Source organism: Plecotus auritus (assembly GCF_963455305.1).
Source record: "Plecotus auritus genome assembly, chromosome: 9".
NCBI lineage: Eukaryota > Metazoa > Chordata > Mammalia > Chiroptera > Vespertilionidae > Plecotus > Plecotus auritus.
In genome coordinates, this window is record NC_137783.1 from 64,455,178 (window position 1) to 64,479,716 (window position 24,539).

The following is a 24,539-nucleotide window of genomic DNA, read 5'->3' on the forward strand; positions in this document are numbered from 1 at the left end:
TGATTGCTGGAGGGCCTGCGTGGTTGTCCAGCGCCTGGCCTGGTGGTTCACCTACCTCCTGGCGGCCTCTTCACGTCCATTCTGAGTCTCTGGTGGGGTGTGGCTGAAGCCACTGGGTCTGGGAGGGGGGTGTGTGGGGGGGGAAGCCTGACGCACGGGCAGGGCGGGCCCCAGGCCCAGTGAAGAGGCCTGTGCTCTCAGGTCTGTGGACCAGGCTTCGGACTCTGCTGTTTTCACCTCTTTCCTGGTTTCTCAGGGCTCTTGTTCCCTTGCCCCCCATATGGCCTCAGTTTTCCTGACATTCAAGGATCTTGGGGAGAGCCTGGCAGCCCCAGTGACAGATGGCCACACTGGTGTGTGCCTCCCAAGCCCACATGTTATGGGGCGGGGGGCCGGGCACTGTCCCTACCAGGCCGCATCAGGGGCCACAGAGGTGAGTGGAGAAGAGCAGTTTGGGGCCCAGAAAGAGCGAGACCTTTCTCAACAGGAGCTGCGGGTGGGCAGGAGAGCGAGGAGACGGGAAGAACAGCCACCAAAATCAGACCCACAGAGGGACCCGGAGCAGAGCTTCAAGGAGGCAGAGACGCTGCTCTCCGTGTTCCCTGTCTACAGAGTGACACCTGTTTCCTGGAGAGACCAGCGCGCAGGGAGGGCTGTGGTCGGCCGAGGGCCACTGAGGGCGAAGGAAATCCTGGGGTCCCCAGGCCATGCGGGCTGTGCTCTAGCCAGTGTCAGGGACCGGCCAGGACCCAGGGCTGACCGGTGGCTCTGATCCCACCCAGAGACTGTGCAAGGCTGGCAGAGAGGCGGGATTGTGTCAGAGTCAGCCCCTCCCGTGTCTCTCTGAGCTGCTCCATAGAAGGGTGAGGCTGGGAGGGGGCTGAGGGGCTGGGGGGCAGGAGGGCAGGGTGAGAGGCCTGCACATGGTGCTCAGAGGACTATGGGTCATGCCCAAGGGTGAGGAGGCTTCCTAGGCCCACATGTGAGTGGAGGCAAGGGCATGGGTGGACTTGGAACTTCTCGAGCAAAGGGCTTCAGACTTTGGGGATCCCCTGCCCCGCTACCCCCCACCCACCCCCACACCCCTACCCCCCGGCAACGGCACCGCTGCAGCCCTTCTCCTTTCCTGCTGACCCAGTCCAGTGGGGAGATGTCCTGAGCCCACTATTCCCAGCTCCATACAAACCTGGGCTTGGGCTCAAGGTGTCCTTGGCCACACTGGCCATCTTGCCCCCCTCCCACCCTCTACTGAGAACAGGGGAGCAGGGCCTGTGTGGGGGCTGCCACTCGCAACATCCTCAGCCTCTCAGCTTCCACCCTTTCTGAGTCTGGGCTCCTCTCTCTTCTTCTCACTGTACTTCCTAGTACCTTGTGGGTGGGGATGGCAAATGGTGAGTGAAGGTCGCTCCTTGATAAACACAGTTGAGGCTGTGGCAGGGGCACACCTCCAGGTGCTGAGCCCGCTGCCTTCCTGGCCACCCACAGCCTGCAGGAGTGCACCACTCAGGCCACGGTTTCCCTCCTGGCCCTACTCTAGGGCCCAAGACAAGCCCGTGTGAGCACTGGAGTGAGGCCAGCGGTGTTCTGTCTCTGCAGTGGCTGGCACAGGGCATGGCCTAGAAGAGAAGCTGCCACCTCACCACCGGGTGCAGAATGACGAACTGGCCTCAGCTTGTGTGCACGCCCTGAGCTGCATGTGTGTGGCCTGATTTCTGCAACTGCAATAGTTAGGTCCTGGTGCCAAGGACCCAGCTGCTGTTCTGAGGACCCCTCCCCGGGACTGTGCTTCCCCCCTGCGCTCTGCCCTTCCTGCCTCTCCAGGCCTTCCTGGAGCCCTGTGCCACCCCCCACTCCCCATCTACCCAGCTCCTGTTCCTTGTCCTTGCAGCGCTGACTCAGGAGGAACATGTGGGCCCTGGGTGGGGACTGCGTTAGTGTCACAGCCCAGGTGCCACAGGCTCCGCAGGGAACGCATGGGCCACTCCTGCAGGACATGCTGGCCAGGCAGCGACGCCTAAGCCTGTGCCTGTCCCACAGCAGAGGCGCAGGCCTCCTTTTCAGGCTTCTGGGATTCTAAATAAACCTTTTTTCAATGTTGGCGACTAAGCAGCATGGGCTGCTGTCTGACTAGGGCGTGCTGGTGGGTAACTCAGAGAGCACCCTGGCCCCTCCCACACACCCAGCCGTCCTGACATCACCCTAGAAGCTGGGAAACGCACCTGGATCACAATGTAATCAGTGGCGTCTGAATGCCGGCAGCCGGGCTGCAGGTACCCGGGCTCTACCTCAGCTTCTGAGTGCTCCCAGTTCTGTTTCAATGAGCAGCTTCCCTGTGCACATCATCCTGTTCGAGCCTCACAATAGCCTGTGGAGCCATATTAACATTTATGTCAGGGTCAGGAGCAATGGCTTCCCAGAGCCTCGTCCTGGGGGGGTGGAGTGGGGGTGGGCTATGACTCACATTCAGGTCCTGCTCCCTCCCACTCCTGTCATGCAGCCTGGCATCTCAAGGCCCTGTGTCCTGTGCCACGCCAGAATGGCCAAGGGTGAGCCCGAGGAAGGGTGGTGAAGGACTGAAGAAAAGACAGACAAGAGAACACAGCTGGGGCTCGGTGGATCTCCCGTGCCTGGATGAGGACACAAAAGACCCAGCCTGCAAGCCAATGCTTTATTTTATAGTCTGATTACAACAAGGGTAGACTAACATGTATACAGATGTTCTTGTTTTGGCAGCACTTGCTGCACCTCCCACAGCCCATTAGCTACTTAGGAAGGAATTAGGTAGGCTACAAGGTCAGGCTTAATTATGCTAGGAGAGCTCTGTCCTCCAGGCTGGGACTTGTTTGTGACCCTGCCACAGGTCAGCCCAAGGCTTGACCCTAGAGCCACTCCCTACAGTGTCCGGCCCAGGGCTGGGCTCATGGCTGTTAGGACTGGAGGATGCATGTCTGGAGCTTGGCTCTGAGACTGCTGGTTAGGACCCACAGGCAGCACCCAGCCCGGGCTCCATCCAGGCGGTGAGGGGCCTGGTCAGCACAGCACCTGAGCAGCTCGCTGGGCCGAGTCCCACCCACTTCGCTGCAGGAACAGGCGCTGCCAGATTCCATTGCCCAGGGCGTAGTTCACAGAGTTGACTGTGGGCACCATTTTGGCAATGAGAGCAGGCACCTGTTGTGGCAAAAACACCCAGGAAAGAAGTCGCAAAGCCTCTGCACCTCTCCCCGGTCCCACCTGGTTCCCCCCACCCCCTAAGGCCCCATCACTTGTCCTGCTGCCCTGTCCTCCCCGACTAGCTGTCCATGTGTCTTGTCTGGGAGCACATGGCTCTGGGCACAGCCTCAGCCCCTGGCCCCAGAGGCACGTCCCCTCTGGCAATCTGCCCTGTCACCTCACCTGAGGCTTAAGCAGCATCAAGCAGCCGCCCATGTGACCTGGGCGCCAAGCACAGTCCAGTGAATTTTGGGTATTCAAAGGAAGAGAGACTATCATGGAGGCAAGAAAGCAAGAGAGAGACAAAAGTGGAGCAAGCCCAGGCACTGGCACTGGGGGTCCCTTACCACCTGCAGCCCAGGGGGGATGAGGGCCGTGCCTGTGAGGGCTGCGCAGAGATGCAGGAGGGCGTAAGGGCCCCAGCCGAGCAGCAGTGTCCTGGCTGGCAGAGTGGTGTTCACCTGGGGAGAAATGGGCACGGGAGGAGGCATGACTGCCCTGACGGCTGGCAGTCTAGGCAGCCAGGGACCATGTGGGCACGCACAGGCGGGCACATGGCCAGGCTGCGGGAAGGCGCTGAGCTTGGGGGGGGGGGGGGGAACTTGGGATCCCAGGGGCTCTTCTGCCATTTCAGATGCACAACCTCAGCCTGTCATGTAAGCTTGCTTGGCCTCAGTTGCCTTCTCTGTAAAATAGCCAGATTCTACCTGACTGGCCTGGAGGCAGGGTCTGGTCGAACCCGGGCTCCCTGAGTGTGTCTGTGTGCACAAGGGTCCCTGTGCGCAGCCCTCACACCTCAGCCTGGGAACCAGCTCTCCTGCAGCTGCAGCCGCGGGTCCTGGCTCAGAGGGGCCGCTTCCCACGCGGGAGACACAACCGGGACAGGCGATGTGGTGCCACCTGGGACCGCAGGGGGCTTACTATCTAATTGTAAAGGAAGTTGCCATGCTCTCTTCTCACATGCGCTGGGGCGAGGACTTCTGAGCCTAAACCTCAGTGTCTGTTTCTCCAGACTGTGTGTTCCTTTCACAGGACTAAGCATGCGGCCAGGTCCGGCCAGGGCCAGTGAGCGGCGCCTGCTGACGTTGTCCGCCTCATGGTTTCAAGTCAACTAGGAAGGATGAGGACGCCCACGCGACAGCCTGGTCTCCGGGTGATGTCACCAGCCTGCGGCCTGCGGGCGACCAGCCCGGGAGCCCCCGCGCTGGGAACCTGAACGCAGTTTCATCCCAGCACAGCCTGGCCCTCCTGCTGTGGGCTCAGGGCCCGCCTCCAGCTCACAGGGGGGTGTGCACGCTTCTCCCGTCCAAGGAAAGCACCCACACAGACAGTGTCTCAGCAGCCGGCTTCCTTTCCGGCGCCCTGACCGGCCACGCGGTCCGCTGCTCCTCGGGCAGCTGGTGATGAGAGGCTTAGCCAGCTCCTCTCAGCCTCAGTGTCCTAGTCTGTGACACGGGGACAATGAAACTGTTCCTCCTCTAAGTAGTTGCAAAACTGATGTGGCATAATTCACATCAAGTATTATTAATATCTAGATTTTAAAAAATCTTTGGTGCTTGTTTTGACTCATCTGCTAAAGATTATCCAGGAGACAAAGTTAAAACAAAATTGTGGCAAGGAAATATCCTTGTCGAATTCAGAAGTAGCCAAGGGCATGCGTGCACGTTGCGGGAAAGGGCCTGTGCCTGTGATTAGGTTCATCCTCCACGCCATTGCAGCAGCTTTTAAAAAGCATGAGATTTTGTGCCGACCCTCACGTCCTTGAGAAGAAAGAACCATAACAGTGTGGACCAGGTCAGGCAGGGCCCCGGCTTCCGGGGCTCAGTGTCTGCTGGTAAGCCTGAGCAGCCCTGGCCCTTCCCCAGGGTCATGGTGCCCGATCCCAGCACCCACAGGAGGGGCGATCTTGCCCTCCCCTGCAACAGCTGCATTGCTTCTGATTGTTGAAAACACAGGAACCCCGACTGCGTCTGTTGTCCTTCCTGCTCCTGGTGTCCCTGAGCAACGCAGAGTCCTCTGCTCCAGGATTAGGCCTTACCTAGTGGGGCCCGGTCCTCCCAAGTTTCTGTTCCATGAGCCGATAGGACATGAGTGTGATGAAGAGGGGCAGGAGGAAGTTGAAAAAGGCCATGACGAAGAGGAAGCTGGTGAAGTTTCTGCAGACAGAGGGGAGCGGGAGGCTGTCTCTCAAAGGAGAGAGCTCCCCGAGTCCCTCCGCCTTGCCTTTGCTCCATGCAGTCACATGCGGGGATCTGCTCCCACAGGATGCGAGCTCAGAGTGTGGCCACTCCCATCCTGGCTGCACTCCCCTCAGAACCAGGAAGCCACTGGGGCCTCCTAGATGCGACTGAAGGAGCCAGGGAGCTGGATGAGGTTCCTCCATCACTAGCTGTTGCCCGTTCAGGTGCCCAGCTCGACATGTGCCCCCAGCATGGGAGTGGGCACTTCTGTTTGGAAACCATGTTTACCAGATGGAGATGCCAATGGATCAAGAGGAAGGAGCATTCCAGGAGTGTTCCTGGCACAGGGATTTGGAAGGGGCCTGTGGATGGCAGAGACTGGGCACTGTGTCACTGAAGAAATTGCTGTGGTCATGGGAGGTGCAAGGGCTGATCCTTCATTAAGAAGATACCATGTTGCCGGCCAATGTTGAGCGTTGACCTATGAACCAGGAGGTCACGGTTCAATTTCCTGTCAGGGCACATGCCTGGGTTGTGGGCTCCATCCCCAGTAGGGGACGTGCAGGAGGCATCCAATCAATGATTCTCTCTCATCATTGATGTTTCCATCTCCCTCCCTCTCTCTGAAATCAATAAAAAATATATATATTTTAAAGAAGATACCATGTAACCTTGGTGCTGTCCACTAAGGGCAGGTGGGGGGAAGGGGTGCCAGAAGGACGGGCATAGACAGGGAAATGCTGCGCAGAGTGCATGGCAGGTGCTGGGAGGACCCAGGGTTCTCAAGTGGGTTTCATCAGGGGCAGATGCTTCATGAGCAAATGTGAGTAAACATCTAAAGCAGCGAATGCAACGTGGTTCTGGTGGAAGTGAGAGGGGAGCTGAGCCCATGTGGCCACCCCCTCTCAGTCCTGGTCTCCCAGGAGTCCGGGGGCGGGGCGGGGGATGGGCATTAGACATGGGCTCCCTGACAGTGCTTGTGCATCTGCTCTGTCTCTGCTCTGTCTCTCCAGGGCTGGCCCAGGCCTGGCCTGCCACAGAGGCTCAGGGAATTTAGAGACCTGAGCACTGTGCCAAGGAGGTTCCTCCCAAAGCAAAGACCGTGACATTCCCTGAATCCATCCAACCCAAGGGCAGGACTCCCCTTAGAAAGCACGCAAGTCGCAGCTCCGATGGCTGACTGCTGAGAGGGCCAAGGGGTCCTGAGTTCAGCAGCTGTTACCACCAACCAGGCCAGTGCTCGCAGCGGGCTGCTGCCGGGTCCCCCTCTGCCCTCACACTGCAACCGTGCGTCACTCGGCCACTCAGAGAGGGCTTCCCTGCCCATCATCAGCCTGCAAGTGGGCCTCACAGCTAAGGAGTCGGGACTGCCTGGCCAATGTTGACGCCTCCCTTTTGGATTTTCAACTATGACATTGCTGTCACAGGGTTCAAGGCCAGGGTTCCCCCGGAAGGGCGCCTCCCGCCTCACCTGTCCCCTCTGGGGTAGCCGAGGCTGCAGCAGGTCCCCAGGGGCTCGTAGTCATAGTGGTCCCAGCCCAGGAGGGGCAGTGCTGCCCAGAAGGCCGAAGACAGCCACACGAAGAGCACCAAGGAGACAGCCGTGCTCCATGCCAATTGGCTGCCTGCAGGTAGGAGGAGGGTGGTGGAGAGGAGCTGACGGAAGAACAGTGGGCTTCATGGTCTGGCACAATGACCTGAATCCTGCCTCCAATCCCCAACAGCTTAGGCCTCAGGCAGGGGAAGAGCTCGGAGTCTCACTTTTCCTTCCACAAAATAGGAAAGGCAGTTCCTGCATCAGAGGGCTGTTATGGAGAATAAAGAGGTCACAGACACTCCATACTCTCTTCCTCCAAGGACAGAGAACAGAGGGGTGGCAAAGAGAAGGTGTGCTTCCCAAAGCTAAGTTAGGAAAGACACACGGGCAGGGACCCAGGGGGGGCATTGGCGGAAAAAAGTAGAACCTGGACTTAGTGCCTCCCGCTCTCGCTCAGAAGCAGCAGTCTGCTCGCAACTCAAGAGCTCTGGGCGTGGGGTTTGGGCATCTCGGTGCCACGGGTGGAGGCTAGGTCCTGACAGTGTTTTTGGTCTCAGTGACCTGACTTCCTCCACCTATAGCCCTCACATCCTCAACCAGCCCTTCCCATCCAGGCTTCCTCCTGGATCTTGCTCCAGAATGCCTTCCCCAGATGCCTTCTCTGTCTATAGTTCATGTTCCTTTGTAGACAGGACTCCAGGTGGATCACCAGAGAAGAGCAGGTCTACAAAACCCCTCACCTGACACTGATTTCATTTCACAGCCTCAGATGGAGTTGGCATGGATATGTCCGCTTCTATAAATTAAATCTTTATGTTCCCCATCCAAAAGTCATACCATGGAGCCCCATAACCAGGTGGACTTTGGGAGGCACTTAGGTCCTGAGAGTGGAGCTTCCATGATGGATTAGTGCCCTTCTATGAAGAGATAAGGCCCAGCTGGCATGGCTCTATGAACCAGTAGGTCACAGATTGATTCCCAGTCAGGGCACATGCCCGGGTTGCGGGCTCAATCGCCAGTAGGGGGCGTGCAGGAAGCAGCTGATGGATGATTCTCATCACTGGTGTTTCTCTCTCTTCCTTTCCCTTCCTCTCTGAAATCAATAAAAATACATTTTTAAAAAAGAAGAGATAAGAGAGAGATGATCTCTTTCTCCTCCATATAAGGACACAGCAAGAGGCAGCACCTGCAAACCAGGAAGAGAGCTCTCCTCAAAACCCAGCTGTATTAGCACCTGACCTTGGACTTCTAGAACAAGAGAGAACTCTCTGTGGTTGAAGCCCCGTCTGTGGTGTTTCCTAGCTGGCCAAGACCCCCACAGTAATTAGAGTGGCACAATGACTCAGAGACGTCTTGCCCATGTGTTGCATTAGTCTTTTTGGCTTTGGAAACAAATGACCAAGGTGCATACCTAAGGTCACTTAGGAGGGAGTCTGCACTCAGCCCCTTCTGCCCCTCCCTGCCTGGCACCGCACACACCCTGCGGGAACAGGAGGGGCCTCGGTCTAGGCCCTGGCACCGGCTCACTGCCGTGTTGAGACAGAGAAGCCTGTTGCTCTCTGAAAAGGTGTGTGTGTGTGTGCACATGTGACAGTCCATGTGTGTGTGAGGTGGTTGAGGGAGTTTGGGGGGCAGGGCTGGGATGGTGGTGGCAGAGGAGCTCCAAGGTCAGATGCGACAGGAGGGGCTAGCCTGCCAGAACAAAGGCAATGTTTTGGCTGGAGAGAGGCATGTGACTTTGCCAAGGGTCAAGGGTGTGTGCGTGTGTTTGTGGCAAGGGCAGATCTGCGATTCCAAAGGGGTCATGCCCAGGGCTCCAGGCCATGCTGACCATGTACCCCACAGAACCTCCATTGCTCCAAACGTGGAGACCGGGCACAAGGGAGAGGCCACCTCTGAAGGCACGCAGGCCAGGCCGACTCCCAGGGCCGCCCCACCAGCTGTGGCCTAGACGGTGCCCTCATTTCTCTGAGCCTCTGCTTCCCAGTCTGCGAGCAGTGGGGTTTGCTGAGCCACTGCTCACCGAAGCACGTTTGTACACTCTGAGGTGAATGGGATTCTAGAGAGCCTCTGGGTGAACATGGGTTGTAATTAATGTGTATTAAAATTATAAGAACATTAAAGCTGTGAGGTCACAGATATTGTTTAGAACAAGAATAAAGCAGGTGTTTAGAATTTTAAAATTGGCTCGCTTCTAAGGAAGAAACACCAAGTAAATGACAGCAGGTGGTACACTCACATGACCAATTAAGAAGATGGCACTTGACAATATGGCCTGGGAAATCGAGAGCTCGACTAGTTTTCATAAAGCTCTGGCATGGCACAGGCTCCGTGGAAGTGTGAGGTGTGGGATCACATGCCCAGCCACACATACACACACACACACACACACACACGCACACACACGCACACACACACGCACACACACACGCACACACACACCTACACATCACCTCTCTGCTCCCAGCAGTGCCTGTTATCAAGGACATTTTCTGTGTCCATGATCTTATTTGATTTTCAGGATAAAACTGAGACTGGTTACAAAAACCATTTGGCAGAAGAGGAGACTAAGGTTCAGAGAGGACCCCTGACTTGCCTGAAGCTACAGCAAGGGCACAGACAGCCTGTCCAGCACATGCGGTCTTCCTCCTTGCCTGGTGCCCGCACCCCACCCGCGTGGACCCTCAACCGGTCCCCCGCCCTTGAACTGGGAAACACTGAGCAGATTTCCATCCTGATAACCCTCACTGCCTGGGGGTCCCTCATCCTGGGAGCCCCAAACACGTACGGGTGCAGTAGTGATGGTAGCGCCCCCAGGCGATGGTCGCGCTGCTGCAGATGCTGGCCAGCGCAGCTGCGAAGCCCTGGAAGCCGTGAGCCTGGCAGCCACCTGAGCCATAGGGCCAACGCCTGCGGAGACACGGGCACAGTGACCCTCCCTTGGCCTCTGCACCCCACATCTGCCCAGGAGTAGCATGGAGGCACCTTCCTTGACCTCAGCCCAGCTCCTCAGACGAAGCCGGTATGATCTGTGTTTCCTATGAGGTCCCTGGTGGTGGCGGGGGGGAGGGGCGGGGGGGCCTGTGCAGGCTCAGGCTCAGCCCCACGGCTGGAACAAAGGTCTCTGTGTGATCAGGTGCCTCCATTACAGTAAATGGAACACCCTGGTCTGAAAGAGAGCTCATACCTTTATTCCATAGATGGGGAAACTGAGGCTCAGAGAAAACAAGGTGCTGAGCAAAGGCCACAGAGCCGATGAAGGCAAAGTCAGAGGGAAACCCCAGGCCTCCCAACTCGTGGCCTCATGAGCCAAACAAGGGTAGAGCTTCAGCAGAAGCAGGAGGAACCCTCACTGGCTCGGACCCAGGCCATTCACACCAGGGGGCGCCAGCCTCCACCTGCAGGAGCCAGGGCTCAGTCCCCCTAAAGAGAATGATCTTGGAAACTCCCCCCAGGGCAGAATGGGAAGACCCGGTGCCCCTGGCCAGGAGGAGGTCTCAGACCCTGTGAAGTCCTGTTTGCTTTCACAAACGTAATTAGGGCTTCCCAGGGACCAGCGATTGTGTGAAGTTATTCACACATAATAACACGTACTTCCAATCACCACATGAGTTAGGCAATAAGACCCAGTTCAGAGAGGAAGCCAAGAGGTGAGAAAGAATGCAGCCAAGATTCAAGCGTGGGAGCAGGTGGCAGGGCCTGCTCTCCACCTGTCGGCCCGCTGTGGTCAGGCCGGACCTCCTGTGCTCCAGGAACTGGCTGTGGGCTGTAGGGTCTGGGGTTGGATCTAGCCTAGCTCAGCCTGCCCCCTTCCCACCCCCTGTCAGTTTTCTGTTGGTAGGAGAATGCTCAGTGCCCAGAGGTCAGGCCGAGGGCAGGACCCAGAGGTCAGGGCCCAGGGAGCGGTACCGGAGGAGGCTGGCTGTGGCTCCAGTGAGGGCGTTCAGGCTGACCCCGCTGTCCGCCAGGGCCAGGCTCAGCACCAGCAGGTGGCTTGGGGTCTGGAGCTCTGGGCTCGTGCAGAAGGAGAGGATGGTCAGGCTATTGAGGCTGAGGCCGGCGAGAGCTGAAAGGAAGGTAGGGCCTGGCCGAGGGGCTGGTGAGGCCCGTCTGGTCAGAACCAGGAGTGTGGGCTGGGTGGACCCTAAACAGCCCTCTACCCCCCAAGCCCTCAGACTCAGCAAGACTCTCAGTTAAGTTCGTCCACACCCCAGGAGGCTGGCCTCACAGTTGAAGCCATGCGAGCACCCTGCTTGCCACACTGCATCCTAAGGAAAAGAGAGCCAGGAAGGAAACCGTGACAGGCCCGCACCCCACCAAGCAGCCAGCCTCACGGACAGCTGGCGCCTTGCAGATCCTCTCGTGGTCTTCACTGGGCACCATCCTCCTGACTCGGGGTACTACCAGCTAACCTCCCCTAGGAAGTGGTGCCTCTGGGAGTGGAGCGCAGGTTTCTCCAGTTCCAGTGCAATCTCTACACGCTGGGATCCCCCAGGGAGCGCTTGGCATAGGGGAGGCTGCGGCAGCGCTGGGTGGTCGGGGCAGGCAGACCTGACTTGAAGTTCAGCTGGTCACTCCCTACCCACACTGAGCCGCAGCTTCTCCCATCTAAGTGAGAAATGGGGAAGCATCCTGCCTTCAAAACTGAGCATTTCCTAGGAAGACAGGGTGAAAGAGAGCCTTCTGGAAAGAGGAGCAGCGTGTGCAAAGACATGCTGTGGGGCAATGTCCAGGTGTGTTCAGGGCACAGGGGAGCTGGCCGGCAGCTTCCCAGGAGAGAGAAAGCGTGGCCGGGCACCAGGACCACCCCGTGGCTCCACTCCCACTCCACTGGCGACTCTCATTGGGTGAGAAAATGTGCAGGTTAATTCTGATCAAGGGTTCATCCGCATCAGCCTTGTCTTGGGCTGGCCTGCAGGCCCAGCTCTGGCCTCAGCGAGCATCGTGGGGATTCTGGGTTGAGGCTGGCGCTTCATGGACCCCGTCGCCCAGGCCTGGAAATGCTTAGGGCCGAGAGAAGGAGGTGGTGGCAGGAATGGGGTGTGGAGAGGTGTCTGTCTCAGCTGGTGCTTTATACCCATGATCCCTTATCCCCACATACCTGGGAGGCCAGGGCACCGAGGCCCAGAGCTCAAGGGACTCGGTTGCAGGCACACGGGTGGCAGTACTGTCTCCAGCGCCTACCGGGGCCTGATCATACACAGATTCTCAGAGTCTCAGCGAGCAGAGTGAACAGTTTCCATGCAGGAGGGACAGTGCAAAGGCTTGCAGCTGGTGCTTAGTTGCACTCTGGTAGATGCCCCATCTCAGAGGCCCCCTGCCTGACCCTCTCCTGGCTCCTCCTTCTTGGCTCCCCAGTCCAGCCACCAAAAGCCCCCAGGGACCAGCACAGAGGGGTTAGGGACCTCTCCTCACCAGCCTCAGAACCACAGCCCGACTCTGGGTAACCACTGGGCCCCGCTCCGCCCTGGGCCACCTGCTCACCTTCCACCAGCAGCACCACCCCCACAGCCAACACCTCCAGCTCCCCAAAGCCTGTGGGCAGGGACCCGGCCTCTGCCATCTCGCTTCCTCCCCTGGCCCAGCGCTTCTCTGGCTCCTGAAAACCAGACCCCTCCCCTTTAAAGGGCCAGCGGACACACGAGGGCCCATGGGGGGATTATGCTGGACCTTGGGCTCCTTCTTGCTGCCCCTCCTCCCACAGTGCCCTCTGGGCCAGAGCAGAAGGAACGTTATGCTGCACAGGGCAGCCTTTGTGAACCACGTGGAGCTGTGGAGCCGGCTGATTCACCAGCCCAGCAGGGGGATTAGGACCGGACTCCAGGCTGAGCAGCTGAGCCGAATTAGAAGAGTTGCATAACCAGGGAGGGAGGGGAGCAAAAGGAGGGGTTTGAAGCTGCAGCTGTGCCTGAGAACTGGTTAGGAGCCAGATCCTGGCATGTTTTTGGTGCTGACAAGCTGAGCGCCTGAGCATGTGTGTGCACATATGTGTCCACATGGTCACATGCGTGTACTCACAAGTGGGGGAAAGAATGATGGCTAGCAAGCCACCAGTTGTCGTAGAAAGAACCCCAACTGGGATCAGAGACTTGGGTTCTGGTTCTGAGTCTGCCATTGTCTAGCTGTGTGCCCTGGGGTGGGTCCACTGGGGTCTCTATTTCCTCTTTTGCAATGTGGGCATCTTTTCTCAGGGCCTGTGCAGGTCTTGGGTAGAAGACTCCGTGGTGGATGTGATGTTCAGGGTGGCACGTCCCAATGCCCACAGAGCCCTTCAGCTCCCCCAAGCAACAGTCTCCCAGGGCTTGGCCCACAACCACTACAAGCTTTGGCTTCTACAATGAGGTCCTGGTACAAGTTACGCACTGTCTCATGGTGAAATTTACAGCAGGAAACACCAATCTGGAGCAACTCTACTCATTTCAGGTAAAGAGCACTGTCAGCAGCACAGCTCACGTGCACTGGTGCTCCCTAAAGCCAGGCACGGACTAACTCCCGGGGGATGGTTCCTGCCACAACTCCGGGAACCAGGTACTGCCACCCTTGCAGCTCAGCATCAGCCTGAGGCCATGCAGTAATTCCAAAGTAGCGAAATTTACCTTATAAACATACGTTTCCCATGCTTTCCTCTTGTGTTCCCCACATGTATCCGTGCCTAACCACCCTCAGGCTGAGTGACACCCACATAATACTGGGGGCCTTCCTTGGTCACCCGTGTTCCCACAGTCTTTCCTGCTTGTTTCCAAATCTGTCTTGCATCACTGGCTAATACATATGTCGGCGTTTTCTCATGCCAAGATTTCAAGAGTTCGAGGGAGAAGAGAAGCAGGACAGGTCTGGAATAAGGGTGAAGTCCAGCAGGTATGGCCGACTGAGGGCATCCCAGCAGGAGGAGGGAAAGCAGAAATGTAGAAACGGGGCTGGGCTGGCCTTTGGTTTGTGGGGGACGAGGTGGAGGTGAGAAAACCATCTTGGCTGGATTGGGAGAGAAGAAGGGATGGGAACTAACTCCCCTGGAAGCCGATGTCCAAACAGGCATCCATGCATGCACATAGCCCGGATCTGCCTGGGGCACATCTCACTGGTCTAGGCCTGCCTAGACCCATGGGCATGAGAGACTGAGGAACCTTCTGGAAAGGCCAAGGGAAACAGGTAGGGCATCTGGTCCAAGGGGCAAAGCCTTGGGGTCAAGTGTGAGGAATGAAGGAGTGAAAGGTGCTGTCTGTGATGGGATGAGATTGGGGGTAGGAGACAATCCTGAAAACAGAGCACCTGCTCCCAAAGCTCTGAGAGACCTGGCAGGACCCCCGCCGAGTACGGTGCCTGCAGGAGAGCCTCGTGGAGAAGAGCGCGCCTTGGTCCTCGGATGACGGCCAGGGCTCTGCTGGGAAGGCAGTGCTTCACCTGGCTCTTCATGGCAGGCGGGAGACAGCTGCTTGCCAGGTGCCCAGAGGCTCGTGAGCCCCTGGGAGAGCATTTGGGGGTCTCTCCAAACCTCTGCATCTCCCCACTCTTCCATGAGCAGGTACTTGCAAGTGCCAACAAAACAGGGTCCTGACGACTCCTAAGAGAGCTTCTGCTTCTCGGGCTGTCGAGGTCTGGGGAACTTGGGTTGTTCAATTTTCATAAACACCCAGAGCAAAGTAACATTACTTCCCTTTGACAAATGAGGACACAGAGGCCAAGAGGAATCATGTGACTTACCAAAGGCCACAGCTTTGAGTGGAAGCGCTGGGATTTGAACCAGGCAGCGTGGTCCTGAGCCTGGGCTCTTCCTAACGCCTTCACTGCCCTCACCTCTTTGCGTCTGCACCACAACACACATCGCAGAGAAGAATCTCCACGCCAGCACCGACGCCAGCGCCTGTCTTGGCTCCTGTAAGCCAGGAGCCTGGTGGTCTGTGCTGCCCACGGCCGGGCTGCCCTCGGGGCTCTGCAGGTGGGCAGCCAGCCAGCTGGCTCAGCTGCTGCTTGCCCTGTCCACCTCCCTGCCCCACCTTGCCCAGCCCAGCCTCTCTGGGCCTGTGTGTTGTTACGGAGGGGAACCCCACCCCTAATCTCAGGATGGGTGATTCCAGGGAGCAATAAGCTGCTGAGTACTGTGACTGGATGAGCTCCCTTCCCTAATCTCCATTCTGTCCTGTTTATCTGATGGCCTGGGGCTGGGGGGTGAAGCAGGCAGGACAGACTGGGCCAGGCCAGGCCCCTGACTGGGCTGCAGCGGAGCCCGGAGCCATGAGGGTGGCGCTGAGCATGCTCTGGCTCCTGGTCCTCAGGCCCCCACCCCAGGCCTGGAGCTCCTGTCCGCCTCAGTGTAGCTGCAGCCTCCAGGTCCTGGGCGATGGCAGCATGGCCAGGTAAGGTGCCAGGTGTGTGGGGTGGCATCCCAGTCCCCAGCTCCACCAGCTGGCTAGGGTGGGAGGGTTGGATGCCGGCTCAGAGAGTGGCCAGGTGAGACCTCCATTTCCTGGGACCTGAGGCTTGTCTGTGCTGAATCGCTGTCTGGCCAGCAAGGCATGGCTCTGCCTCAGAGGTACTAGGCACCTCTGCAGGTGGAGTGGGGTGGGGCACAGGTGTGCAGCCCCAGGAAATCCTTCCCGAATCCTCCTCCAGGACTTCTCCCCTTTATCACTTCCTCCCTCCTCCCTCCCTCCCTTTGTTCATTCCTTCATTCCTCCCTCCCTTTTTCCTTCCTTCCTTCCTTCCTTCCTTCCTTCCTTCCTTCCTTCCTTCCTTCCTTCCTTCCCACCATTCTCTCCATATCTCATTAGCCTCCTGTTTCCCAGGCCTTTCCTATTCTCTTGCCTCATCTCTCAGGGTGCCCATTCACATCCCAAGTATCTCTGACCACCCTCCCAGGATGGACCGCCTTTTTGGGTCTCCTCTGGCAAAGCCCTTGGAGCCTCAGCCTTGACCTCTTCCTAGGGCTCTCTTACAGCCGGGACTGCCCATTCTTTTGCAGCAAGTGCCCTTCCCTCCGCACCTCTCTTTGACTTTCCCACCCCCTCTGAGCTCTGGGAGCACTTCCATCCCCCCCCCTCCATGGGCATCCCTAGGCCACGGGGTTTGTGCGCCCTGCTCTTCCACCTCCACCATGACTCCCTCTCTTTCTCCTCCTCTGTCTTTAAAGCATCTTTCCTCTGACACTTCAGTTTATGCATCTATGAGCACCAAATCCCACCTCACTCAGGATTTCACCTGGCTCAGGGCTTCTCCCACAACCTTTCCCACCTTCTGGAATGCCATCTTCCTTTTTCCCTGTCTTAGGTGGGTGTAGGGGAGACACTGGTGGTTTCTGATCAGGCAGCAATATTGTCAGTGCGCCTCTCAGTGATCCCGGCCCGGGGTGCTGGCTGACTGGGTTTTAGGGAGGCAGTGAGAGGCCAGAAGCACAGGAAGAGCTCCATGTGTGGCTCAGATCTCTGTACTCCAGCTCATGCAACCCATCAGCAGTGAGGGGCCCCTTCCATAGGGAAGCCAGGCTGAGCGTGGACCTGCACAGGGCGACCGTGGGATGCAGGGCCTCCTTCCAACACAGGAAGCACCGGCTGAGCCCACAGCATTGGGCAGGCCTGGTGCTGGGACCCGGCAACTGCTCCTTTCCAGACTCTGCCCATTGGTGATGGGCAGGGGCAGGGACGGGGATGACTTGGTAGCAGGTTAACCTTAGTGTGGAAAAGGACATTCCAAGGACAGCTTCCAGGCCCCTGATGTCAGCCCGTGGCCATCCTGCCTCTGACACCAGAGCTCTCGCCACAGTCTACCTGGGAGCCTCACAGCTGTTCGCTAGCCCGTGGGCAGGGAGGTCCTGCCAGGGGAGGAGGCCTGAGCAGCTGCGGTGCCCACGGGCACGACGTGTGGGGAGGCCGAGGTCCCTTGCATCTTGGCACCTCCCGGCCTCCCAGGCCGGCTCCTAGACAGCTGCCCCGTCCTGCCGGTGTGTGCAGCCCTTGCGGTGAGAGCCAGCCCTGCGGCCTTGACTTTAGTGCCAAACTCACAGCCAAAACATCAGGTGCCGCTGTCGGGGCAGGAGGTGCCTTGGCCGGCTCTGTGGAGACTGACACACTGGCAGGGCTGGTGGCATCTATGCCTGGCCACCAGCCTGGGCCCTGCGGGCGACCCACATGCGAACTGGCACACACATGGCCTCCTTTGCCCTCCTATGCCCTCACGGTGGCCTCTATTGTTAAGGGGACACAGAGGAAAGAGAAGGTCATGTAACGTGCTCAAGGACACGGGCAGCAAGCAGAGCCCAGGTGTGAGTCTGGGGGGTGGGGGTGGGGCTCAGTCAGAGGGGGAGGCACCTCAGTGGCTGCGTTTCTGATGCTCTTGGCATATAGTTTTTTAAATGAAGGAAAGCCCAAATGGTTACAAAGCAAAGCTGCAATTTGACAATCAATACTTTCAGCCCATTTGCAAAAGGACATGCCTACGGGGATCTTGGGACTCCTGAGTGCTGTTCTGTGGGGGGCGGAGGGCGGGCAGTGCCGGGAACAGCAGGTTGAGGTCCCTCGGGGTGACAGAGACCAAGCCGCCCCGGGGGGACCCCGTGAAAGGCTCTGAAATCAGCCCCCCACTCCCACCCCCTTCCCAGCAACCAGGAGGGGCTGGCTCCCGCCCATCCCAGAGCCCCACAGCTTGGAGCCAGGCGGGTGTCCCGGGTCCCTGCAGAGCAGCGGCCTCGGGCAGGAGATGGGGAGACTGCAGGAGGTGGGGAGGGTCTCGCCTGCCTAACCCTGGCTCAGACGCCCCCTTTCTGTGCCCAGGACCGTGGTGTGCAACGACCCAGACATGACCCTGCCCCCCGTGGCCATGCCGCCCGACACCTGCCGGCTGCGCCTGGAACGCACCGCTATCCGCCGGGTGCCCGCCGCCGCCTTTGCCGCGCTGCGCCGCCTGGAGCAGCTCTGGTTGCCCTACAATGCGCTGAGCCGGCTGGGCGCGCGGGCGCTGCGGGGCCTGGGCCGCCTGCGGGAGCTGCGCCTGCCGGGCAACCGCTTGGCTGCCTTCCCCTGGGCTGCACTCGGGGACGTGCCTAGGCTGCGGCTACTGGACCTGCAGGCCAACCGGCTCGCCGCTGTGCCGCCCGGCGCCGCGCGCTTCCTGCGCAACCTCACCTTCCTGGACCTCTCCAGCAACCGGCTGCTGCGGCTCCCGCCCACGCTTCTGGCCGCCTGGGCTCCCCTGCCCGCCGCTCCCTCCCTCCCGGGCCGCCCCGGGCTGGTCCTAGGTAAGAGCTGCCCCTTCGCCTCGGGTCTGTGCAGGACTCTCTCTGGGCTGACTCTTTCCCTGGGAAATAGACAAGGCGCCGGTCCTGGGTTTGAGTGGAGGCTGAGTGCCAGACACATACTGGTAAGGTTAGGAGTTTAAATTCTGGCCCTGCGTCTTACTAGCTGCGTCCCTGGCTCAGCTTCTCTGTGCCCATTTCCTTTAGAGAAGAGAGGTTGATAGAAAGATCTATTCAAACATGCAGGTCTGTGGGCACAGCACTGGCAGCCATGGGCACCTGGGCAGCAAGGGACGTGCCCCTCAACCCCACCCCCAGCCCAGCACCTAGGGTGCTGCAGCGCTGGGACCATCTCCACCATCTCGGCTCAGAACAGCCTCTCCCAAGGCCACATCCCTCTCTGAGGACAGTCCCATCCCAGGACCTATCAGGGGGAAGGTAAAGGCCCAGTCACCAAAGACTCTGATGGGGTATTTTAGCTCCAGAGCCCCCCCCCCCCCACCGCCGCCCCAGCCCGGGGGTTTGCCAGGTGCACAGAGCTCCCCTCTCTTGTGCTTTCCTCCTTCCCCTGCACTGTACTCTTCCTCTCAGCCTCCTTCTGGGAAACCCAAAGCCAACAGTCTTCAAAGCACGTGTCTCCCCCCCCACCCCCACGCCCGAGATTCCTCTGAGCTCTCGGCACAGGCCCTTCCATGCTCTTGGCTGACCTGTAGTCCTTGAAGGCCATCAGCATCAGTGTGGCCCTGAAGGTCCCCCAAACTTTCTCCTGTCCCTCATAGAACGGACCCTTACTGCACCCAGGGGTAGACAGTGCAAATACAATCCCCCTGTTTTATAGACGAACACACATAAACTAGGGATTAGAAAGTGGAGGGTTTGGGCCAATGCTCCTGTCATGAGCCAGTCTGGTTCCCAGTCCCCTGAGGGTGGGGAGCACCTGCTGCGCAGAGGCGAGGTGTGTAGCATCAGAGAGGCTGCCTGGCTGGACAGGTCTGGGCCTAGGGGCTGGAGGGTTTGCCCTGGAAGTCGCTCCGGGAGGGACTGTTAGGAGCCTCCCCTGGGGAAACAGGGAGGGAACATCAAGCCCTTCAGCCCCGCCCCCTCCAGAACCTCCTGCCACGAAGGGCACCTTCTAGGAAAGCACCTCCATGGACAAAAGTTTATTTGAAAATCAAGTTGAACTGGAGCGTCCTTTTCTTAAATATTTGGTGACTTGGTTCCAACAACCATGGCAGGCAGCCAGGGCAAGGGGTGCTGAGCCAGGGTCACAAATAAGGGACAAGAGATGTCTGCGTGCAGCCAGGAGACAGCCCCGGAGGCTTGGTTTCCCACAGCTGCCCACTCTTCCTCTGATCCTGTCCTGGTCCTACCAACCAATGGCTGCCAGGTGAACTAGGCCATTCTTGCCCCAGGCACCTCCCTAGCGGGGGTGGGGTGACAGGTGGGGACATATATTCTGGAAAATTAATTTTAATGACACAACTCATGCATGAATATATGTCAACATTTAAAATATTTTAGAAAGGCTAAAGTTTCTGTCCCTTTTCCCCCTCATAAATGGTAGCCACTCTTAGGTTTATTTTCATGTTTCCTGTCTTCCACAAGATATCTACATACACATATATACACACACATAGGAAGTTTATCTGTGTGTTTTACATATAATTTTATCATATTGTATATATCAACCAGCACCAATTTCCCACCCAAGAGTATGTCTTGGAGATGTTTGTTAGTTACTACAAGGATCAGCTTCACGTTGTTAAACCAGTGCCTAATATTTCATAGCGCAGCTTCCTCAGCCAGTTCGCCTTTAATGGACCTTTGGGCTGTTTTCATTATTTTAGTCACACCTGCTCCTGACTCTGCAGCCTGGTACCTGCAGACATCTCTCTAGGGGCTGGGGGCGTGGCAAGCTCACGGAGCGTGCATGCTCAATGTTCTGTTGTTCCCCAGGCATGTGGTGCCCGCTCTGCAAGTCGACTTGAGCCCTTATGAATGTGGGCCATAGTTCTAGGCGCTGGGAATGCAGCCGTGAGCACAGCTGATGAAGATCTACTTTCTCATGGAGCTAACAGTTAACATGGACAATGTTTCACTTTTGCCAATGACGGGTGACCGCTTCACTGTCCTCTGACTCTGCCTTTTGCAGTCATTTACTGGGGACTCTGTACCAGGTGCAAGCCAGAGCAGGCAGTGACAACTCATTACACGCACTTTACTGGGGACGGGGAGCAGCCGCCGGCTGGATAGGGAGGGCTGGGGCAGGAGAAGGGGCCAGTGCCCCGGCTGGCTCTCACATGAGTTGTGAACATCCAGCAGATCTGAATGCATCCTTTCCACACTCACATCCTTCTTTCAAACAAACTAAACGCCTGTAGATACATGTACAAGACACACTGATTCCTAGACACACTACTATCTCATTTAATAACAGTCTTTGGGGGATAAAAAGTACATCATATTAAATGTATTTATTTTGCACTTCAGAAATGCAGACACATAAAGAGGATTTGTGCCTGAGAATTGAGGACACAGGATGCCCTGTCTCTGTTGGAGGTTTTGACAGGGGGGTGGGGGGTGGGCAGTAACCTTCCAGCTCTGAAAGAAATGGGAGCGCAGGGCAGCGACATAGGGTTTGATTTCCTGGCCTCCTCTCTTCTCTCCTTTGAGCCTGTGTCAGAGGAACCAGGCTCAGACGGCCGCCTTGCTGCCTGGTGCTGGCAGCGTCACTCACACTGAGAGGGCAGGGGTCAAGCCGGGGTCACAGCACTGCCAGCAACGGGCTTTGGCACATAGCGAGCACCACAGGAATGCTCGATGGCCAGTGGCCTGAAAGTATCTCTCAAAGGCTGGCGGGGTCATTGCTGATGCTGTTGGTGCTGTATGGCCTACCCAGTACCTGATATGATTCTTTTTTATTTATGCTCATGACAACCTGACAAGGAAGCAGTGTGAGGCCTCGAGAGAAAGAGCAGGCTGAGGGGGCAGGGCTGGGGGGGGTTGAGGGGACAGGGCCGGGGAGCCGAGACGGCAGGGCTGGGGGGGGGGGCAAGGGGGCAGGGCTGGGGGGCTGAGGGGGCAGGGCTGGCAGGCAAGGAGTGGGGTGGGAGGCCAGTTCTGCTGGCTGAGCTCAGGACCTGCCTAGTCTCCCCCTTGGGGGAGTGGGCCTGGGGATGTGAACAGCCAGGCTGATCTCTGGCCTCTCACCCTGCAGGGCTGCAAGACAACCCCTGGGTGTGCGACTGCCGACTCCACGACCTGGTCCACTTCCTGGAAGGCGGGGCCCCGCACCTGACCTTCATAGAAGCTGGGCTGCGGTGTGCTGGCCCGGGTGGCCTGGCAGGCGTGGCCTTCCACCAGCTGCAGCTGAGGAGGTGCCGGGAACCCGAGCTGCAACCGGGCATGGCCAGCATCAGGTCTCCCTTGGGCAGCACAGTGTTGCTCCGTTGTGGGGCCACTGGCATCCCTGAGCCCCAGATGAGCTGGAGGAGGGTCAGTGGGCGCCCACTCAACGGCACAGGTGTGTGAGCTGCAGGGATCACCATGCTGAGATCCCACAGGGCAGGCGAGTCAAGGTCCCAAAGGCCGAGGAGTGGGCGGCAGGCTGAGCTGGGCTATTCACTCCCATTCTGCCCGATGGGGTTGGACAGGCGCCATGAAGAGGCAGGGCCTGGGGACAGTGGCCTCAATGGTGGCTCTCAGCCTGTCCTGTCATATCCCACCAGCCCCTCTATTGGAGGCTCAGGGCCCCCGAGAGGGCAACATGCCGACATGTGGTGGAAGGTGCTCTCTTAGTGTATTTAATATTTATAGTGAGTCTCCCAGTTGCAAATATTAAGTTGGTATCACTAGGAGTAACTTTTGATGTGAGTTACATTCATGAAGCTCTTTGTTAAATGTATTCTGTCCATCATGTCTTTGAGCTTTGAAGAGCAATCTTCTTATTTTGTATAAGTAACCTGAGGTTCTGAGAGGCTAAATGCCTGGCCTCCATCAGCAGCTCCTACAGGAGGACTGGGCGCAGACCGCGATCCGGTGACTCCACAGTGCGGCTCTTTTTGCCCCGTAGACAGAGGGCTCATCTCTGGCCCTGGGTGGGCTGGAAGGGGTGTGGAGCCAGTGCTCACCACGCCCAGGTAGAGTTGAGGAGGAACATCTCTCGGTGTCTGACCGGAACGCTTGGTTCCACCCAGCTTTCTTTTCTCTCCTGCAACCAGGTTGGCCAGTGCTGCTCTAGAACAAGGGGTTTGGAATCAGTGTGCAGCTGAGCTGTACAGGGAGCACCATGCCACAGACAGCAAGCAGGAGGTGCCCCTGGAGCTGGTGCAGGGCCAGCAGCTACGGGCCCTCGCAGCCATGGGAGGGCACTTCCCAGGGCTCCCATCTCGCGCCCCCACGGGCCGCTGCCTGGTCAGCGCTGCAGAGCTCCAGAGCCTGAGGAACTGTGTGCATGTGGCAGGCTTAGAAGGCAGAGCATTCTTGGGCACTGACTCAGCCTGTGTCTCCCCAGATTAGAGCCTCGGTGGCCTCAATCTCCTTGGCTAGTCTAAGAAAGGTTGGGTGAGCCCCAGTGTTTTTTTGGGGTGACAAGGCCTTCAGTGGCAGGTACACAGTCCGGGCTGCGAGCTTGGCCCTGGGAGGGAGCCTGGGCACGGGCACCCTCCTCATCTGTGCCTCCTCCCCCCCCTCCCCATCCACCCAGTGCACCAGCAGGTCTCCAGGAACGGCACCAGCTGGGCGCTGCTGGGCCTGCCCGCCGTGTCCCACCTCGACGCAGGGGACTATGTCTGCCAGGCCAGCAACTTCCTGGGCGCCTCCAAGACCCTCACCTCCCTGGTCGTCACCGAGCCCCAGGCTTCCACTGAGCACAGCGGGAGCCCAGGGGCCCCACAGGCAGGGACTGGCGAGGGGCCGGAAGCAGCTGTGTACGACAGGCTGGTGGCCCGACGTGTGCCCCCCACACCCGGGCCTGCAGGGCCCAGCATGGAGGAGGGTGGGCCAACGGGACCCCAGGAGGCCCGGACAGTGACAGCGCTCAAGGTGGTGGGGGACACGCACCAGAGTGTGACGCTGGTGTGGAAGGCGCCCCAGTCCAGCAGCGTGGCCCTCAGCGTCCTGTACGCCATCCTCGGGCAACGGGCCATGTGGCGGGTGGCTGTGCCACCTGGGAGGACCAGGGTCACCCTCCAGGGGCTGGTGCCCGAGACCAAGTACGTGGCCTGTATCTGCGCGTGGGGCCTGGCGCCCCAGAAGGAGCAGTGCATTGTCTTCTCCCCCGACGAAGTGGCAGACGCCGAGGCCACTCAGCGGCTCATCAACGCGGTTGTGGCCAGCGTGGCTGCGGTGATTGCACTGCCCCTCACGCTGCTTGTGGGCTGTGGGGCCCTCCGTAGGCGCTGCCGCCGGTGCCGCGCCGGGCACTCCACTGAGGCCACCAGCACCTACCTCAGCCTGGATGGGCTGAGCCTCAGCCTGGGCGAGGACTCGGGGGCGCAGCCCCAGCCCAGCCTCAGCGAGGCTGACGGGCTCCTGTCTGCCCGCTCCAGCTCCAGCCTGGACTCTGCACCCGGGGGCGCCAGGGGGGGCGGGCGGGTGGACGAGTACTTGTGCTGAGGCTCCCCTGGTACACGGTGCCCAACACCTGCTCTGCCCCCTTTCCCCCATGTGCTCACCCACTCCTCCCACGTGGGTGCCTGCTCGCTCCTCCACTACACACAACGACAAGAACTAACACCTATTAAAGCGCTTCCTATGTGCCAGAAAGTGTTCTAAGTGCTTTATATGCATTAACTCGTTTAATTCTTACAACAATCGTTTGCAGAAGACACCCCTGCAATTCTCTCCCCATTTTCCTGGAGCAGAAGCAGGGGAATTAAGTAACTTGCTGTGGGGACCCTCATCAGAGCACGCTGGTTCTCAAGGCTAAGTTGCCATGCTCAGGTGCAGAGGCAGGACACAGCGGCGGCCTCTCTGTAACTCGGATGCTGATGTCGCTGTTTGGCAAGAAGCCTCTTTTGTCTGAGCTCCTATACCAGTGTGTTGCCTACCAGCCGGTGGCTGGCTCCTATGTCTGTGGGCTGCTTTGTGGGCTGCTTTGTGGGAAGAACTACTCTGTTAATGGCTCCTTGTCAGCAATGGCTGCTTGGTCTGCAGTAAAGACTCCCCTGTGCGCCCACGACTTCTCACGTCTGCTCCATCTTAGCCCGGGCGTCCGAGGGCCTGTGCCCCACACGCCTGTGCGGCCATTTGGCTGCACATGAATGAAGCAGCAGCGCAGGCCCTGAGCAGCGAGCGGCACTTACGTTTGCACAGCCCACAGGTCTGGGAGTGGCAGGTGTCTTATTTGGGGCCCAACATGGAGAGCTGGTGGCCACCTGGGGCATCT

The 24,539-nt window shown here is 58.6% G+C and overlaps 2 protein-coding genes across 2 annotated transcripts; one reads left to right on the forward strand and one right to left on the reverse strand.

Annotated features, from left to right (window-relative positions):
* Window positions 1–3,030: 3,030 nt before the first annotated feature.
* RGR (retinal G protein coupled receptor) lies at window positions 3,031–12,490 on the reverse strand (the record flags this gene model as incomplete). Its single annotated transcript, XM_080640570.1, is given in 7 exon segments — window positions 3,031–3,168; window positions 3,558–3,671; window positions 5,252–5,366; window positions 6,862–7,011; window positions 9,712–9,837; window positions 10,837–10,993; window positions 12,412–12,490. Coding segments are annotated over 7 exon segments (879 nt in total).
* A 2,669-nt stretch (window positions 12,491–15,159) lies between these two features.
* LRIT1 (leucine rich repeat, Ig-like and transmembrane domains 1) lies at window positions 15,160–23,912 on the forward strand (the record flags this gene model as incomplete). Its single annotated transcript, XM_080640571.1, has 4 exons — window positions 15,160–15,281; window positions 17,691–18,154; window positions 21,369–21,674; window positions 22,857–23,912. 4 exons carry the CDS (start codon window positions 15,160–15,162, stop codon window positions 23,765–23,767), a joined length of 1,803 nt encoding a protein of 600 aa, XP_080496697.1. The 3' UTR covers window positions 23,768–23,912.
* Between the last annotated feature and the right edge of the window lie 627 nt (window positions 23,913–24,539).